At 42.8% G+C, this 16908-nt stretch overlaps 1 protein-coding gene across 1 annotated transcript; it reads left to right on the forward strand.

Moving 5' to 3' along the window:
- The first annotated feature begins 776 nt into the window (after positions 1-776).
- Positions 777-13895, forward strand: LOC122750778 (antizyme inhibitor 2-like). The gene is made up of 10 exons (XM_043997597.1): positions 777-790; positions 1203-1362; positions 4692-4865; positions 5770-5942; positions 7153-7287; positions 7689-7854; positions 9463-9610; positions 11407-11504; positions 12889-13106; positions 13818-13895. Exons 1-10 carry the CDS (start codon positions 777-779, stop codon positions 13849-13851), a joined length of 1320 nt encoding a protein of 439 aa, XP_043853532.1. The 3' UTR covers positions 13852-13895.
- The last annotated feature ends 3013 nt before the right edge of the window (positions 13896-16908 follow it).

The following is a 16908-nucleotide window of genomic DNA, read 5'->3' on the forward strand; positions in this document are numbered from 1 at the left end:
TGGTTTCTACTTTTTTTGTTTTTTGAGGTTTTCCCCTTTTGTTCTGATTCTTCTTTCACAGCATGACTAATGGCAGAAATAAGTTTAATGTAATTGTACATCTATAACCTATACCAGATTGCTTTCTGCCTTGGGGAGTGGGAAGAAAAGGGAGGGAGGGAGAAAAATTTTGGAACTCAAAATCTTACAAAACCAAATGTTGAAAACTACCTTTACATGTAACTAGAAAATAATAAAATACTTTCATGATTAAAAAATTCCCTCTCTATTTCACGAATCAAGTTCCAGTCATCAATTTTCTGTGTGCAGTTGGACAGGTTTCTTAATCTGTATGAACATCAGATTCTCTGAAGTGCTGCCTGAGGTTACTTCTGAGTTCCTTCTAGAAGTTGGCCTTGCCAATGTCTATCTTCTGTGATTTATTTATGTCCAGAAAAGTGAGTGAAGGTGTCATCCCTCTGACCTCACCCTGGACTGGAACAAATTAGAACTTTACATGGTGACTCTCCTTTGGGGAATCTAGGAAGCTGTGTGGAGAGGAAGGCTGTTGATATGTAAAGGGCAAGAAAGCAAGACTCAGGATCCTAACAGACCCAAAGTGGGTGGGACAGGTTTAAAGCATAATTCCTTAAGTAGTCTCCTCTCAGTCCACTGCCTGGAAGCACTAGCCTTACCTTGCCTGGATTCTATTCCCCCCTTGCCAAAAGGTCTGCTTCCACCTGAAGCAGACATTTCATCACTTTCTAGTCCAGAGGAATCAGTGCTGCCACAGAAGAATGTTGGCCAAAAGGTGAGGGCAGCATTGGATAACAATGCTTGCATGGGTATGGGGCAGTCTCGTGGCTCCCACAGGTTGATGGGTAACCCTAGTGCTCTTAGAAGAAGAAGATACGAGGGTTCACAAGGGCTAATGGTGGGGAATTCAAAGTCCTCAGAAGCTGAGAAGAGTATACTAAGACTCTTAGGATCTGAGGGATATTGATCTCTGAACTCCCAGTCTTGGTTCTTCTTCAGCAAAATGAGAAATCAGATGAGATGATTTCTGAAATCTTTCTCTTCTCCAAATTCTAGAATCCATTAGAGAAGATCGTTTTTAGCAAGGGAGGGAGGTGAAGTCCAGTGTCAGGTTATGGGCGGGGGGGATTGGGATGGGGTATTAGAATGAACCAGAAGACAGAAATCTCACAGCCATCTCTTTCCAGAACCTGTCTTCAAATCCTCTCTGAGGGGCCAGAATCCATCAATGAAGCTCCTAAGGGGTTTGGAAGCCCTAGGGAACTACAAGAGCAGGTGATCCACCTACAGCCAGGAACCTCTGCTTGGAACCTTGTCCAGGAAAAAATCCAGGCACTCTCAGACTCGGTAAGAGAAGATGACGCACGAGTTCTGAGGATGTTGGGAAGTCAGGGAAGGAGGGACTCCATTCTTGAAGGATCAAACCTATTTGCCATCTGAAAATGGAGAGTAAAGATGGGAGCCAGAGTGCCTGGGTTCATCTCAACTCTCCCAAGAACTCTTTGCATAACCTTGGGCAAATGACTTCCCCATTCTGATCCTTAGTTTCCCAAGTGAGGAAATGAGGAGGTTGCTGCAATTCTCTGAATCCTTCCCACTGACATTCTGTGTTCTAAGATCCTTCTTTGTTCTAATAGTTTGTTCTAAGATCCCTCTCTTCTCTAGTGTTCTATGTTTTAAGGTACTTCCAGCTTGACAGCCTATGTTCAGTGGGCTTTTTTCCCAATCAAGACCTTTTATGTTCTTCTATCTCATGTCTGTCCAAGCCCAGACATCCTATGTTTTATGTTCCAAAATTCCTTGGATTCTCCTATCCTATCTTCCAAGGGCCCTTTCATCTCTAACATTGTCCTTCCCAACTCAAACATTCTGTTTTAAGATTCTTTCCACCTAAGAAATTCTATTTTCTTTTATTTTCACAGGAAAATCTAGCTTCTCTCCCTCCCATTTTGCCTATAGCCCACATTGAGAAAGGAAGGAAAATAAAGCTCCCATTACATGTGTAGTCAAGAAAAATAAGGTCCCACATTTGACAATGTCCTCATTTTCCCTAAAGTTTTCCCACTTCTAGTCCAAAGGGGTCAGTGCTGCCACAGAAGAATGTTGAATAAAAGACAAGGGCAGGGGCAGCTAGGTGGCGCAGTGGATAGAGCACCGGCCCTGGAGTCAGGAGTACCTGAGTTCAAATCCGGCCTCAGACACTTAACACTTACTAGCTGTGTGACCCCGGGCAAGTCACTTAACCCCAATTGCCTCACTAAAAAAAAAACAAAAAACAAAAAACAAAAAAGACAAGGGCAGCATTGGATAATGATTCTTTTTTGGGTATAGGGAGACCTCAGAGCTCCCACAGGCTGATAGGGTTACTCTAGTACTCTTAGAAGATGAAGACATAAGGGTTCTCGAGAGCTGATTAGAGAATTCAAAGCTGTTAGGGGTTGAGGAGAACACACTAAAATTCTCAGTTTCTGAGGGATAGTGATCCCTGAAGTCCTTGGGGCTAAAGGAGGTCCCCAAGCTATCCAGGATTGAAGAGAGCCTTTTAACTCTTCAGAGTCAAGGAACATATGTGAGGAAAACAATATAGATTATCAGGGAACTCACTAACCCAAATAGATTTAAAAAATATAAACCCAAGGTAATAATACTAATAATAACATTTATATAACACTTTAATATTTGCAAAGAACTTTACAAATACTATCTCATTTGATCCTCACAACAACCCTATTAGGTGGGTACTATCCTTAACCCTATTTTACAAGATGAAGAAACTGAGGCAGACAGAGACTAAGTAACTCTCTCAGGGTCACACCGCTAGCAAGTGTCTGAGACTGGATTTGAACTCAAGTCATTATAATCTGGGTCCAGATCTCTATTCTGTGAACCAGCTGAATAATAGAAAGGACAAGTAATAGCAAATGAGTATAGAGGTGTGAATTGCTCCTGTAAAATTGTGTCTGGAATTCCGATAAATTCGGAATGACATGAGGCTGGTGAGAAAAGAATGCCAAAATTAATTTGGCATGTTTTAAGGGCTACAGAATTTTGCATACCCTTTTATGCAGGAATACCACTGCTAGGTTTATATCCCAAACACATCCCTGAAAAGAGAAAAAGACCTATTTGTACAAAAATATTTAAAGTAGCTCTTTTTGTGGTGGCTAAGAATTGGAAATCAAAGGAATGTCCATCAATTGGGGAATGACCAAACAAGCAGTGGCATATAATGGTGATGGAATATTATTAGGCTATGAGAAATGACAAGCAGGATAAAGTCCCGGAAAGACTTGTATGGAATGATTGATAGTGAAGTGAGCAGAGCCAAAAGAACATTGTGTACAGAGACAGCAATATTGTTTCATAAAGAACTGCGAATGATTTAAGTACTCTCAACAAGACAATGATTCAAGATAATCCCAAAGGACTACTGATGAAACATACTATTGACCTCCAAAGAAAGAATTGATATTAATGGAACACAGACTGAAGCATGCTATATTTCACTTTCTTTGATTTTTCCCCTTTATTTGCATTTTCTTATACAAAATACCTAATACGGTAATGTTTTACATAATTGTATATGTATAACCCGTATTTGACTGCCTACCACCTCAGGGAGGGGGGAGTGGAGGGAGGGAAGGAGGGGAAAATTGGAACTCAAAACTAAAAATAAAAAGTTTTATTACTTAAAAAATAAAAATAAAAAATTTAGAAACAGAAGTAGAAAAAAAGTTGAATTAGAGGGAAAAGAGATATTGAAAGAAGAATAGGAATAGTACTTTAGGTGGATGGAATGATGATAATATTTGAAGGTGAGAACTCAGAATCAATACACTCATTTCATTTCTGTATTCTCTAAAGACTAGAATAATGGTGGATCTGCCACACTAATCACCTTTACTTTTTTCATGCGTAGTAGACTAGATAGTCAGGAAAAGTCTCAAGATACCTAGATTTCAGTAAAGCATTTGATAAAAAATTTCTTATGCTATTTTTTGTGGAAAAAAATTGAGAAATACAAGATATGTGATTACACAATTAGATGGATTCAGTAATGGTTGAATGGCTGGACCCAAAGAGTAGTTCTTAACAGGGTCAAAGAGATGTGTACTTGGTAGGTCTTTTGCTCAGTCCTCCGTAAATGTGTACTCGGTCCTGTTATATTTAACAGGTTTATCAATGACTGTATAAAGGCACCAATTGCAGGCATAACAAATTTGCAGAAAGCAGAAAGCTAAGAGGCATAGCTAAAATCAGAGGAATACAGAAGATTCAAAAAGATCTTTGTAGACTAAAATATTGGGATGAACCAGAAAGGATAAAATTTGATGGCACGAGTATAAAGTGTCCCACTTAGGGAGTACCAGTCGTACTATGTTTACTTTGCAAGATGAGGACACATACTCTGAGAAATTAAGTGCCTTAATAAAGGTCATATGGTTAGAAAATGTCAGAATTCCAATGTGAACTCAGACCTCCTGATTCCCAGGGCAAGTCTCTGTCAATCATACCATGTTTGATTGCCAATGCTTCCTTATCCACAACCGCAAAGAACAGCTTTAATTAATTGCAATTTCTAGTAAGCAGAATACAAAATATCATAGGACAACCAGGATTAGAAAAGTTTTTCCTTATCCCACAGAGATGACCCTACCCTACTCTTTCACCCACAGGTTGAGAGAAATGCCTTCATGGTGGCTGACCTGGGAGTTCTGGCTGAGCAGCACCAGGCATTCCTAAAAGCCTTGCCCCGTGTGACTCCTTTCTTTGCTGTGAAGTGCAACAATAGCCCCAGTGTGTTGCAGGTGTTGGTCAACCTGGGCACTGGCTTTGACTGTTCAAGTCTGGTGAGCTCCAAGGAGGCCTGGGAGTGTGGGTGCATGATGGGAAATCAGGAGATTCATGAGGGGCAGAAAGAAAACGTTCTTTGAAAGACTTGGCAGCTCTGGATTGAAAAGAGTAGCTGGGGGGGGGGGGGAGGCACAGCTAGGTGGCACAATTGATAAAGCACTGGCCCTGGATTCAGGAGTACCTGAGTTCAAATCTGGCCTCAGACACTTGACACTTACTAGCTGTGTGACCCTGGGCAAGTCACTTAACCCCCTTTGCCCCGCAAAAAAAAAAAAAAAAAAAAAAAAAAGAGTAGCTGGGGGCAAAGGAGAATTATAAAAGAGCTCAGGCTGTGGGTCCATGGGGTTGAAAGGAAATCATATTGTGGGCGACATACTTACACATCAAGAAGGGCCACTTCTTACCTTTTCTTTTCCCATTGGTGATATCTCCAGTAGAATTCATCTAGGGGTATGGGGCAGGGGAGATTCAAAACCACGAACAGGAGGCTACCAGTGAAAAGAACATCTATGTGTATGTGCTTTTGGACAGGGAGGAAATGAGAACATTTTGGTCACTTCTCCTTTCCCTCCTCCTCCCTTTGCTTCCCCCAACCAAGAACTTCTTGGGAGCTCTCATCCAGGGAGCATTAAATCCATCTATGCCTCTCCAGTAAGACTACAATATTTCTTCTAAGGGACTCGTGTTTTCTAAATGGAATAGGAAGGAATGGGGGTGGAGTAGGACCTAAATGTCCAGGATCTCATGACTGTATCCAATCCTTTTCCCCTGGGCTTTCCAGAGCTCTTGGGAGCTTGGGCTGGGGAGGGGAATGCTCCATTGTGTCTAATGAGTCCCCCAGATTGAGGATGTGAGAAGGGTGCAGCCCCTAGAAGGATGACCTCTGCTCTGCTGCCTTAGGTGGAGCTGGAGCAGGTTCTGAGGATGGGGGTTGCCCCCAGCCGCATCATCTATGCCAATACTTGTAAGCAGATCTCTCACATCCAATATGCTGCCAGCCATGGAGTCCAGCTGATGACTTTTGACTGTGAGGAAGAGATTGCCAAGGTTGCCAAGTTTCACCCCACTGCCAGGTAAGGGTGACAGAAGAAACCTGGAGGACACCAATGTTAGCATCAGGTGCTGGCCAATGGGATCATGGGACAGGCAGAGATGGTCTGAACCCAGAGTCCAAGTAGACCTGACAAGCAAGAGACAGAGAAGGGGGAGAAGCTTCCTCATTTGTAAAATGGGGATTGTTGTGAACATCCAATGACATAACATGAAAGTGCTTTGCAAATCTTAAGGCATAACATAAAAATAATAGCTATTATTGTTGTTACTGTTAGTAATAATAAATGAGTGAGTGAATAAATAAGATTGCTGGATGATAGATGGATAAAAATATGTGTGCCTGGTCACTGGACATCAAGGAGATCCAGGGGCTAGTGACAGATGGATATCCCAGCACATTCATAGAGCCACAGCATCAGAAAGTACTTGACACAAGTGAGAGGCAGAGGTCTGCTACAGGTGATATGACCAGATGATGGAGTCCCAATTAATAACTGGTGATAAAAGGAGGTATCTCCTCCTGCTCATGGACAGGGAGGGACATTGGAAAGTGACGGGCAACAGCCTTTAGAGCAAAGCAGGAGAGGGTCAAGGCAGGAGGTAGCTAGGGGAAGATAAAAGCAGGTGCTGGGCCCTGGGGTATGAGCTGTGTGCTTAGAACAAGGGGAAGAAGCCAGACAATAGTTCTTAGTAGGTGAGCATAAGGTCTAGGCAGAATCAGCAGCTAGGGTGACTCAGGGGAGTGAGGGAAATGAGGAAAAGTAAAGATGGCATGGGGGGTGGGGTGAGTTGAGGACTAGATTTGTCTAGGAGAGTCTTCAAGAGCCATGGGTGTTCCTCTGTCAATGGCTTTCTATACTGTAGAAGTAGGATGAAGCTTTAGAAAGAGCACTAACCCTGGAGTCAGACCTGAGTTCAAGTTCTGTCTCTTACACTAGTAATAAATAGGACTCTGGGTAAGGGGCAGCTAGGTGGTGCAGTAGATAAAGCATCAGCCCTGGATTCAAGAAGACCTGAGTTCAAATCTGTCCTCAGACACTTGACATTTACCAGCTGTGTGGCCTTGGGCAAGTCACTTAACTCTCATTGCCTCACCAAAAAAAAAAAATGAATCTGGGTAAGTTATTTCACCCCTAAGGGCCCCTGTAAAGTGGGGATAATATTTGCACTACTTACCTTAGTAAACCTTGTTAAGGCATGAGAGAAATGTGGGCTGTGGTCTTTTGGCAGGTTGGTCCTCAGACTCTGGACTCAGGACAGTGAATGCTTGTTTCCCTTGAGCGCCAAGTTTGGGGCTCCCCTGGCCCAGTGTCGCCATCTGCTGACTGTTGCCAAGGACCTGGGAGTGACTGTAGTTGGCATCTGGTGAGTCTGTCTTTAGGGACTTCTACTTCTCCCTGGGTGCTGGAAAGGCAAGAGGCCTAGACTAGGAGCCAGAAGGCCTGGGTCCAAACCCAGGCTCTGCTACTGACTTGCTGTGTCAATGACCTTGACCTTTGGCCTTAAACAAATCTCTTTCTTTCTCTGGGTCTCAGTTTCTACTCTGTCATCCAAAGACAATGATGTCTGCCTTGTGCTCCTCACAGAGGTTTTGTGAGAACCTATGAAGGGCTTTGCAAACAGAAAAGCATGCCTGTTTATGCCTCTGTGTGTGTCCATATGTATGTATTTGTGTAGGAATCTTTCTATGCAAATGTGTAGACAAGTACAGAGGCAGCCATGTGTCTTCATGCATGCACACTAACAGTATGCTTGGCTCCACTCAGTTTCCACGTGGGCTCAGGCTGCCAGACGCCACAGAGCTTCCACCAGGCCATTGCAGATGCCCGGCATGCGTTTGACCTGGGCCTCCAGACTGGGCACCCAGTGAGCCTCCTGGATATTGGAGGGGGCTTCCCAGGCAAGAAGGACTTTGTGCTTCCCTTTGAAGAGGTGAGCAGCCAAGATGCAAGGCCAGAGGGAGAAGGCAGGAAAAGACAGCTTAGGGCTCAACCTACAGGAATGGGAGAGATGTGTTCCCAGGTCCAATCATAGCACTTCATTAATTGACAATCGATCATTAATTAACTGATACTTAATAGTAATTGATCATCTTTAAGAATTCTCTATCTTTAAAAACCCCATCTCTATTTTTTCAGTGAAATATCCCTCACATAGAGGCCTCACTTATAACTGAGAAGTACAATTAAGCAAAAGACATTGCTCATGTTTAACCACATAGACTTCATTCTGCACCTATAGTTCCAATTCTCCCCCACTTTCTTCTGTGAGGCAGGAGTATTTTGTCAGGCCTCTGAAACCCCTGTGATCACTGCATCTCTGAGAGTTCTGTTGTCTTTCGAGACTGTTTTCCTTTACCTTGGAATATTCACTTCCTGCCCCTTTCAACAACCAGAATTCATGGATACAAAAGCTCCTCATGAAAGGCACCTCAGAGCATAGCCAGGCTGGTCCTTGGCCAGCAAATGTATAGTTCACCCTTGGTCCCATATCTGAAAACCTCCCAGTCAGCTAGGACCTCCCAGCAGTTGGCTCCACTGTCAGGGCCTCTCAGAACTCCGGGTCATCTTCATAATTTATGGCCTTGGAGAAGGCTTTATAGTCTATGATGAATGGAACTTACCATGATTTCCCAAATGGAATAGCTCTGAAGAGTTGCTTATAAAAGTGTCAGCTCTCTGAACACTCTCTACCACCTGCTGGATGACTCAGGTATCAGGTGCCCAGCCCTCAGCTTAGCTGGTGCTTGAGATGGGAGTTAGAAAAAAGATGAAGAGACCTTGTCCCTGACCTCAGGGTGTTCAGATTCTGAAGAAGAAAGAGGAAGAAGAGACCCAGACGTTAATGTGGAGGACACTTCAGAGAAGAAGATCCCATCTCTGCTCTTTGGGAGCTTACATTGTGTTGGGGAGACAGAGAAAGAAAGAATAGACCCAATCCATGATCACAGAGAAGTGGCAGACTCAGGCTCTACCCTTGAGAAGTTCAAATGCTCAGTAGGGTGAGCAGCCTCCCAAACACCAAGAAGATTCAAAGGTGGAGATATGTTGCTCTGACCTCAGGAAGGTTGCCTGAGAGAGTTGCCATATAAGCTGGGTGGGCTCTAGAGACAGAGGGGATGAGGGAAAACCTTCCATGTATTTAGGGTAGAAGGACAGGGCAAGGACAGCATCAGCAAAGTCTTGGAGTCAGGCACAAGCTTTGTGTGTGCCCATGTACTGGTAGGGTGGGTGCCTGGTGGTAAAGTGAAGGGGAGGAATACTGGGCCTTGGGCTGATCTACATAGATCAATTCTAATATCATAGGAGAAAGATGCCAAGTCCTGAGAGATGTGAGATTTCTGCCTGCCATGCCACAGTGCAGGACCCCCAGTAACATCCCCATGGGACAAGTGAGCACCAGGCATGAGACATAAGCAGGCATATGCTGAGGGTCATGGAATAAGTGGGTCCATGATAATTGGCTTAGCTGGAAGGGAGTAGAGGCTTGGTGCCCAAGTAGGGTGGTCTGTACTGATGGAGAACATTCTCTTTCCAACAGATGGCAGTTGTGATCAACAGAGCCTTGGATCAGTATTTCCCAGAAGGCAGTGGAGTGGAGATCATAGCTGAACCTGGCCGCTTCTATGGCACCAAAGTGTGCACTGCTGCCATTAACATCATTGGCAAGAAGGACGTGATGGAACAAGGTGTGCCAGGCTGTTGTGCAGGTCTTGTTAGACTGGGATAACTTCCCCAACCAGGTCATGGTCTTTGGACTTGGTCCATAGCGTGGCCGAGGGCCAAACTGATACCCCAATCACAGCATCATGCAAGTAATCTCAGAGGAATCTAGTCCAACCCCCATCTGAATACAAACACCTCATTTTCCTTCTCACCCATTTCTGTCTGGTACCACTATTCCCATGACGGCGCAGCATCAATGCCTTGGGTTATGCTTGACTTTTCACTGATCCTCTCCCTCCTCTCTCATATCTAGTCAGTTATCAAGTCTTGCCAAACCCACCTCTGAATGGTCCTTTTATTTTTCTGTTTCATAGTCTCTTCCTACCATCTGCCCAACTACTTCAGTAGCCATCTAAAATGTCTGGCCCCTTCACTCTTTTCCAGCTGATCCCATCCAGCTAGAATATATCTACATATTATATAGGTATAAATAGAGATAGATATAAAATACAGGATGATAGATGATAGATAGATATAGAATATCGATAGATGATAGATATAGAATATAGACAGATATATTATAGATATAGATAGATGATAGATAGATAGATGATAGATAGATAGATAGATAGATAGATAGATAGATAGATAGATAGATAGATAGATAGATATGGAATATAGATAGAGCTAGAATGGACCTGAGAGGCCATCTGGTTGAACACCTTCGTTTTACACAGGAGGAAGTAGAGGCCCAGGGAAGCTAAAAGATTTGCCCAGGCTTACACAGATGGGGTTTGATTTGAGCCTAGTTCTTCTGACTCCAGAACCCATTCTCCTCCCACTTGACAATATTGCTGCTCCCTCTGATGGGTCCTTTGCAGGCTGCCAGGATCAGCTTTATTAAGCAGAGACCTTACCATGCCAGTGCTCTACTCAAACATTGTCAGCTGTTCCCTCCTGCCATCCAAGTAAAGTTCAACATTCTCTGCTTGGTATTCAAGGCCCTCCCAAGCAGACGCCACATTCTCTTTCCAGCTCTATCCTATATTATTCCTATCCAAATAATCTATTCTATTTTCCAGAGAAAATGTGCCTAATATGATACAACGACAGAAATAAAACATTCCATGTCCTCAAGGAGCTGATGTTCTACTGGTGTTGGAGGTGGGGTGGGGAAGGGACTTGGTGCAGATAAGTAAATACAAGATACATAAACACATACAAAGCAATTGCAAGTGGAGAGGATACTAACAACTTCATGGATCATGGAAGACCTCATGGAGTAGGTGGTACCTGAGTTGTGCTTTGAAGCAAGCTAGGGATTCTAAGAGGCAGAAGTGATGAGAATAATAGTGGTTGCATTTTAGACACTGGAGTCTATTCATGCAAAGACACAGATCGAAATATCTATGAGAAGAATATGTCACTCCTTTGCTCAAGAATCTTCACTGGCTCCCCATTGCCTTTAGGATAAAATAGAGACTCTTCAGTCTAGAATTTAAAACCCTTTACAATCTTGATCCCATCAGCTTTCCAGGCTGATTACATATCATAGGAGGGATTGTGTTATACAAATTGTATATTTCCCCAGTGCTTAGCACCAAGTTCTGTATAAGGAAGGAAGGCTCTCAGTAAGTGTTTGTTTATGAACATTTTCCAGCCTCTACATGCAGAACTCCAGCCCTGGAAAACTCTCTGGAGAATGGACAAGCCTAAAAGGGAAAAGAGAGAGAGCCTTGGGGCAACATGATAACAGGGAAGCACAAGCCTCCTTACCCCCAAACATCCTCCTGACTGAGCTCCTTTCTTTTCCCTGAAGGTGGCCGGAGACTGATGTACTATCTCAATGATGGCTTTTACACCTCTTTTGGAGCTATTCGGAGGGAGAAAGAAACAAGGATACCTCATGTGGTGAAGGTGAGAGGGGCAAGATGGCAAGGGCTGATTGACAGCTCTGGAAGTAGGGTGGGAGAAAGCTGGCATAGAACAAGTCAGCTGGAAGGGGCTTTATTTCCTAAGGAATTCAGTCACTAAAGAGTAAGTTTCCTAAGTTTTCTAGGTCAGGTGTGGTTCCTCAGATATAATCTTGACCACCCTCCCCATGCCTCTTCTCACAACTCACCCCTGAATTTCTCTACTCACAGCTTGCCATAGAGAAGAGAGTAGTGACTCTGTAATGGCTTCCAGTGTGATCAGAATGTAACTGGTACTTCTACATTCTTAGTACCAATCTAGCTCAGACACAACAAATTTGGGTTGCTTAGGAAAGGCTATAGAAATGTTTGAAAAAACATTAAATTGATTAAAATTTTAAAAACCCATTGATTGAATTGATTAAATTCACTGCCTATCTTTTCCCTACATTTAGCAGCAATTGCCCTCTGAACGAGTGATTTTTGAGTCATTTAGCTGACACCAAAGTAGAAAATTGTCTATGCACAACTGACATATGGGTAGTGAGATTTATTGAAGGATATGCTTTACAAACTGAAGCTGACAGAGATTTAGTGATTTACTCAGGGGTATCTAACTAGTAAATGTCTGAAGCAAGGTTAGAATTTAGGTCTTTCTGACTCCAAATCAAATGATTTAAGCATAGGTTTAGGATAATCTTTGAAAGTGTATCTTTTGGAAGTAGAGGTCTTAGCAGTTTAGGAACACAGAGCAAAACATTTATAAATTTTACAGTTATAAAAATCCTAAACAGTGAGCATATACTTATGATAAATTATGAAAAGGAGTATAGCAAATTGAAACCATATACTATGGAATGCATTCTGGCATTCGTGATGTACCTGGCTCTAGTATACCCAGCTATGGTCCCTTGGAACTTGCTTCCCCCCACATCTCATTCATTTATTCATTCATTCATTTAACAAACATTAAGTAAGCATGCACTGTTCAGGATCCTATGCTCAGGTATACTGAGAGAGATGTAAAATTTCAATAAGACCAAGAGCCTGCCCTCATGAAGCTCAAAGTCTGGTAAGGAAATAAGCTTAAAAATAACTGTACTATGCAACATTATCTTTTCATGAGGGGATGAAGGTTGGGGTGGAGTGGAAATGTAAGAAGAAAACCTGATGGGGGTGGTCTTTGGGTGGAGTTTTAAAGTAAGAATGCAACAGGAAAAGTGAGTAGGAATTCAGCAGGGAAAGAAGGAGAGGGAAGACATTTTAGAAACAGAGACCAGCACGCTCTAAGACAAAAAGAATGGTAGGGAATAGGAGATGGAGGTGGTGTGAGCTAAGAGTCATTTTATTTTGGTGAATCTTCATTCTCTCCTTCCCATCTGGTACAGAAGTTTGATGGCAAGCCACTCCTTTACCCCTCCACACTGTGGGGTCCCACATGTGATGCCTTTGACCGTCTGGGTCCAACAGACATCTTGCTGCCTGAGCTTCATGTGGGTGACTGGCTGGTCTTTGAAGACATGGGGGCCTACACCCACACCTTAAGTTCCAATTTCAATGGTTTTGCACGGCCTCAGATGAGTTTCACCATTCCTTCTGAGCTACAGTGAGTAGGAGTGTAGGATTGGGAATGGGGATCTAAAGAGGTAGTCCTTCAGCTACCCTCTCCTTTAACCCTGAGCCCTTTCAGGAGAGAAAGTTGGGGGTCCTGGCTATACTCCCTAATGCCACTGACTTGTAATGAAGATGGAAAGGGGCTGTCCCTGGAACTCTGACCAAAATATAGCCCCTGCCCCTGGATCACCAGGCAGATTCTTTGACCTAGTAATCTGCCGCCTTTTCCCATACAAACACACACACACACACACACTATTTGTTTGTTTTTTGGGGTTTTTTTGCGGGGCAATGAGGGTTAAGTGACTTGCCCAGGGTCACACAGCTAGTGTCTCTGAGACTGGATTTGAACTCAGATCCTCCTGAATCTGAGGCCAGTGCTTTATCCACTGTGCCACCTAGCTGCCCCTTACATACACTATTAATGGTAGGCATCAGAAGAAGTTTTTGTAGAGCTAGAGTGATTAACTACTCTGGCTTGAATACCAGAGCTTCCATAAGACCTCAACCCCACTTCCCTTCCACCTAATCCCCATGCTCTCTCCCCACCAACATCTCCTAGCCCCATATCCCTGACCCATAGAGCTTTGTGACTTATTGGAAAACAGCAAATTAATTTAAAATCCAAATCTTGTGTAAATATCTTGAGGGTGGCTGGGTGAATTTCTCCCCTCTCCCATGTAACACAGATCTATTTTCACAGATACCTTCTGAACCCTGTGCCTTTAATTCCATGAAGAGAATTCACAATGGATGGAACTTTCAGGCAGCCTGACAAGCCAGTAAAGAAACTATTTAGGGAGGGAATATGGGAAATGGGAAATGCTGAGGACTTTTGCACACCAAAGGGTCACACCAAGAAGCCTGTCAGACCATGTATCATGACAGAAAAAGTAATTTCTGATAGTTGAAAATAAAGTCTTGCCTGAAATTGGGCTTGAGGTGGAACAGAGAAAGAGGAGGGGCACAGGCTAGAATCAATGCAATGCATTTGCAATCTTTGCACAGAGACTTGAGAATGTAGTGAAAGTAGCCCTGAATTTGCAATCAGCAAACTGTGCTCCACTCCAACACCGTCACTTGTTAGCTCTGTGACTCTGGACATGCCATTAACCCTCTCTGGGCATCAGAAGCTCAACTGTAAAATTAAGGGGCTGGATGAGATGGTTGCAATGGTCTGTTTCAGTTCTCATTTTCTTACATACATTCAGGATACTAAGAAAAGTCAATGTTACATATATTCATCTCCCCAAATTTCTGCCTCCTCTCTCCAAAGAAAGAGGCCCAAATCCCAATATTACTTTTCTCTCATGATGACAGTGCCTGATGCAGTCTCTTGTATATGACATAATAAATATGTACTAAATTGTCCACTTATGCTTGTTGGCTTAATTTGTGCTGCCTCCTTTATAACATACTAGGTGACAATTGTCATATAGGTAAAAATCCAGTGAAGGCATTTGGAGGAATTAAGAGTGTAGTTGTTGGGGCAGCTAGGTGCTGCAGTGGATAGAGCACCAACCCTGTATTCAGAAGGACCTGAGATCCAGCCTCAGACACTTAACACGTACTAGCTTTGTGACCTTGGGCAAGTCACTTAATCCCAATTGCCTCACCAAAAAAAGAAGAATGTAGTTGTTTTCATTTTTTTTGCAGTCATGTCCAACTCTTTGTGACCCCATTTAGAGTTTTTTTCAAAGATATTGGAGTGGTTTGCCATTTTCTTCTTCAGCTTAGTTTGCAGATGAAGGAACTGAGGCAAAGAGCATTAAGTGACTTGACATGGTCACACAGCTAGTGAGTGTCTGAAGCCACATTTGAACTCTGGTCTCCCTGAATCCAGGCCCACCCCTCTATCTACTCTGCCACCTAGTGGTCCCCAGAGTGTAGTACTTGTGGATATATTCAAGCTGTTCCCTCCTTGTAGGGATTGATTGAGCAGCATTCTCAACCTTTCAGCTGCCTGCAGTGTCCCACTTTGTCCACTAGGTGACATTTACAACCCTAGCTCTTCAACACCCCCACTCCTATCCATCATATATCCCTTGACCCCTAATTTCATTCCCCCACTACCTATGGTTACCAGTCACTTTTTAGCTTTTCTCTTTACTACAGGAAAACAGGTTTACTTTTGTGAAGTGTGTGGTTTCCTGAGTTCAGGGTCTAAAGGATGAATAAAATAATACTATTACCAGCAATTGTTACAATTACTATTCCCATACCCCATATTTATTTGCTCTTTTGATTTCTCTTTCCATGGGCCCAATGATTTGAATAAGCAACGTATAGATTACTGTCCTTTTTTTTTTTTTTTGGTTACTGTTCTTAATATAAGTAAAAGACAAACACTCCTACACCCAAATGACTATTAACCACTCAAATTGAGAGAACCTTTTCTGTTTCTTTCATTCCTTTCCTTTTTCCTATGCTATTACCTGTTTTAGGAAACTTTTGTCACCCTCACAGCAGATGGAGTATTGAGGAAGGGAAGGGCATTCAAAGAATTCCTCAGTGACAAAGAGAAGTAGAGAAGCACACTCTTGCAAGGTCTACCGATCTCTTAGCAAAAAAGAAGAAATAGCAGTTGACAGAATAACTGAAATGACTATTAGTGCTAACCAGTTTTTCAAGAGAAGGAAAAGAAAAGTCATGGGAACCTAAGTGATGGGCTCTAGTTCAATGAACCATGTATTTGGGTCCATGGTTGTATGGAATGGCCAACAATAAAGTAAATGGCTTTAATAAAAGAACATTCACATCCTGGCTGAAGCAAGTCAATTTCCCCCAGATTCATGTGTGGTTGGCTTGCATCATGGAACACTATAGAGCAATGTAAACCTGAAAATTGATTTTAATCCTATTTTGAGGATCAATATTCTCTTTTGTTCTTTCTTCCCCTAGTAAACTTCACCCATCATCCACATTCCAGAAAAAAGTCCCTAAAAATCAAGCTTTTGTCTTGTAACTATCTCCATCTTTATAAATCCACCCATCACCAACTTTCCAGACAAACTTAGTTAACCTAAAGGCCAAATATTATCAATTGAAACTATTGTAGCAACTCCCATCTCTTGAAGACTATTTCAATTGCCTGGGAATCGTTGTCTTGGTTAAGGGGATTTCAGAAGGGGAGTTCCAAATGATTTAATCTCAATACTGACTATGGCATAGATAGCCAATCAGAAGAAGGCACCTATGCTGATTGAGATTTTGCTCTGTCATCCTGCTAATTTTTACAAAAGACCCAGTCAGTCTTTTTTTTTTTTTTTCTGCGGGGCAATGGGGGTTAAGTGACTTGCCCAGGGTCACACAGCTAGTAAGTGTCAAGTGTCTGAGGCCGGATTTGAACTCAGGTACTCCTGAATCCAGGGCCAGTGCTTTATCCACTGCGCCACCTAGCCACCCCCCCCAGTCAGTCTTAATGTCTCTTGCTTAGCTGATGTAGTCATTGACTACCTTTATTAATATATCCACTTTATTAATAAATTGATAATTCCTAGAACTTTTTGCCTCAGTTAACCTTGATTTTAATCACAATAGGAAGCAATGAGGCAGCTGATGGTTCAGTGGATAGGCTTGGATTCAGTAAAATATGAGTTCAAATCCTACCTCAGACCTTTACTAGCTATGTGACTCTGGGCAAGTCAGTTAAGCACTCTTTGCCTCAGCTTCCTCTGCTGTAAAGTAAGTATCATAAAAACACTTGCCTCCCAAGGTTGTTGTGAGGATCAAATGAGATAACATTTGTGAGATCTCTTATACTTCCTGTCATATGGTAGGAGTTACATAAATAT

Source organism: Dromiciops gliroides, chromosome 3, assembly GCF_019393635.1.
Source record: "Dromiciops gliroides isolate mDroGli1 chromosome 3, mDroGli1.pri, whole genome shotgun sequence".
Taxonomy (NCBI): Eukaryota; Metazoa; Chordata; class Mammalia; order Microbiotheria; family Microbiotheriidae; genus Dromiciops; species Dromiciops gliroides.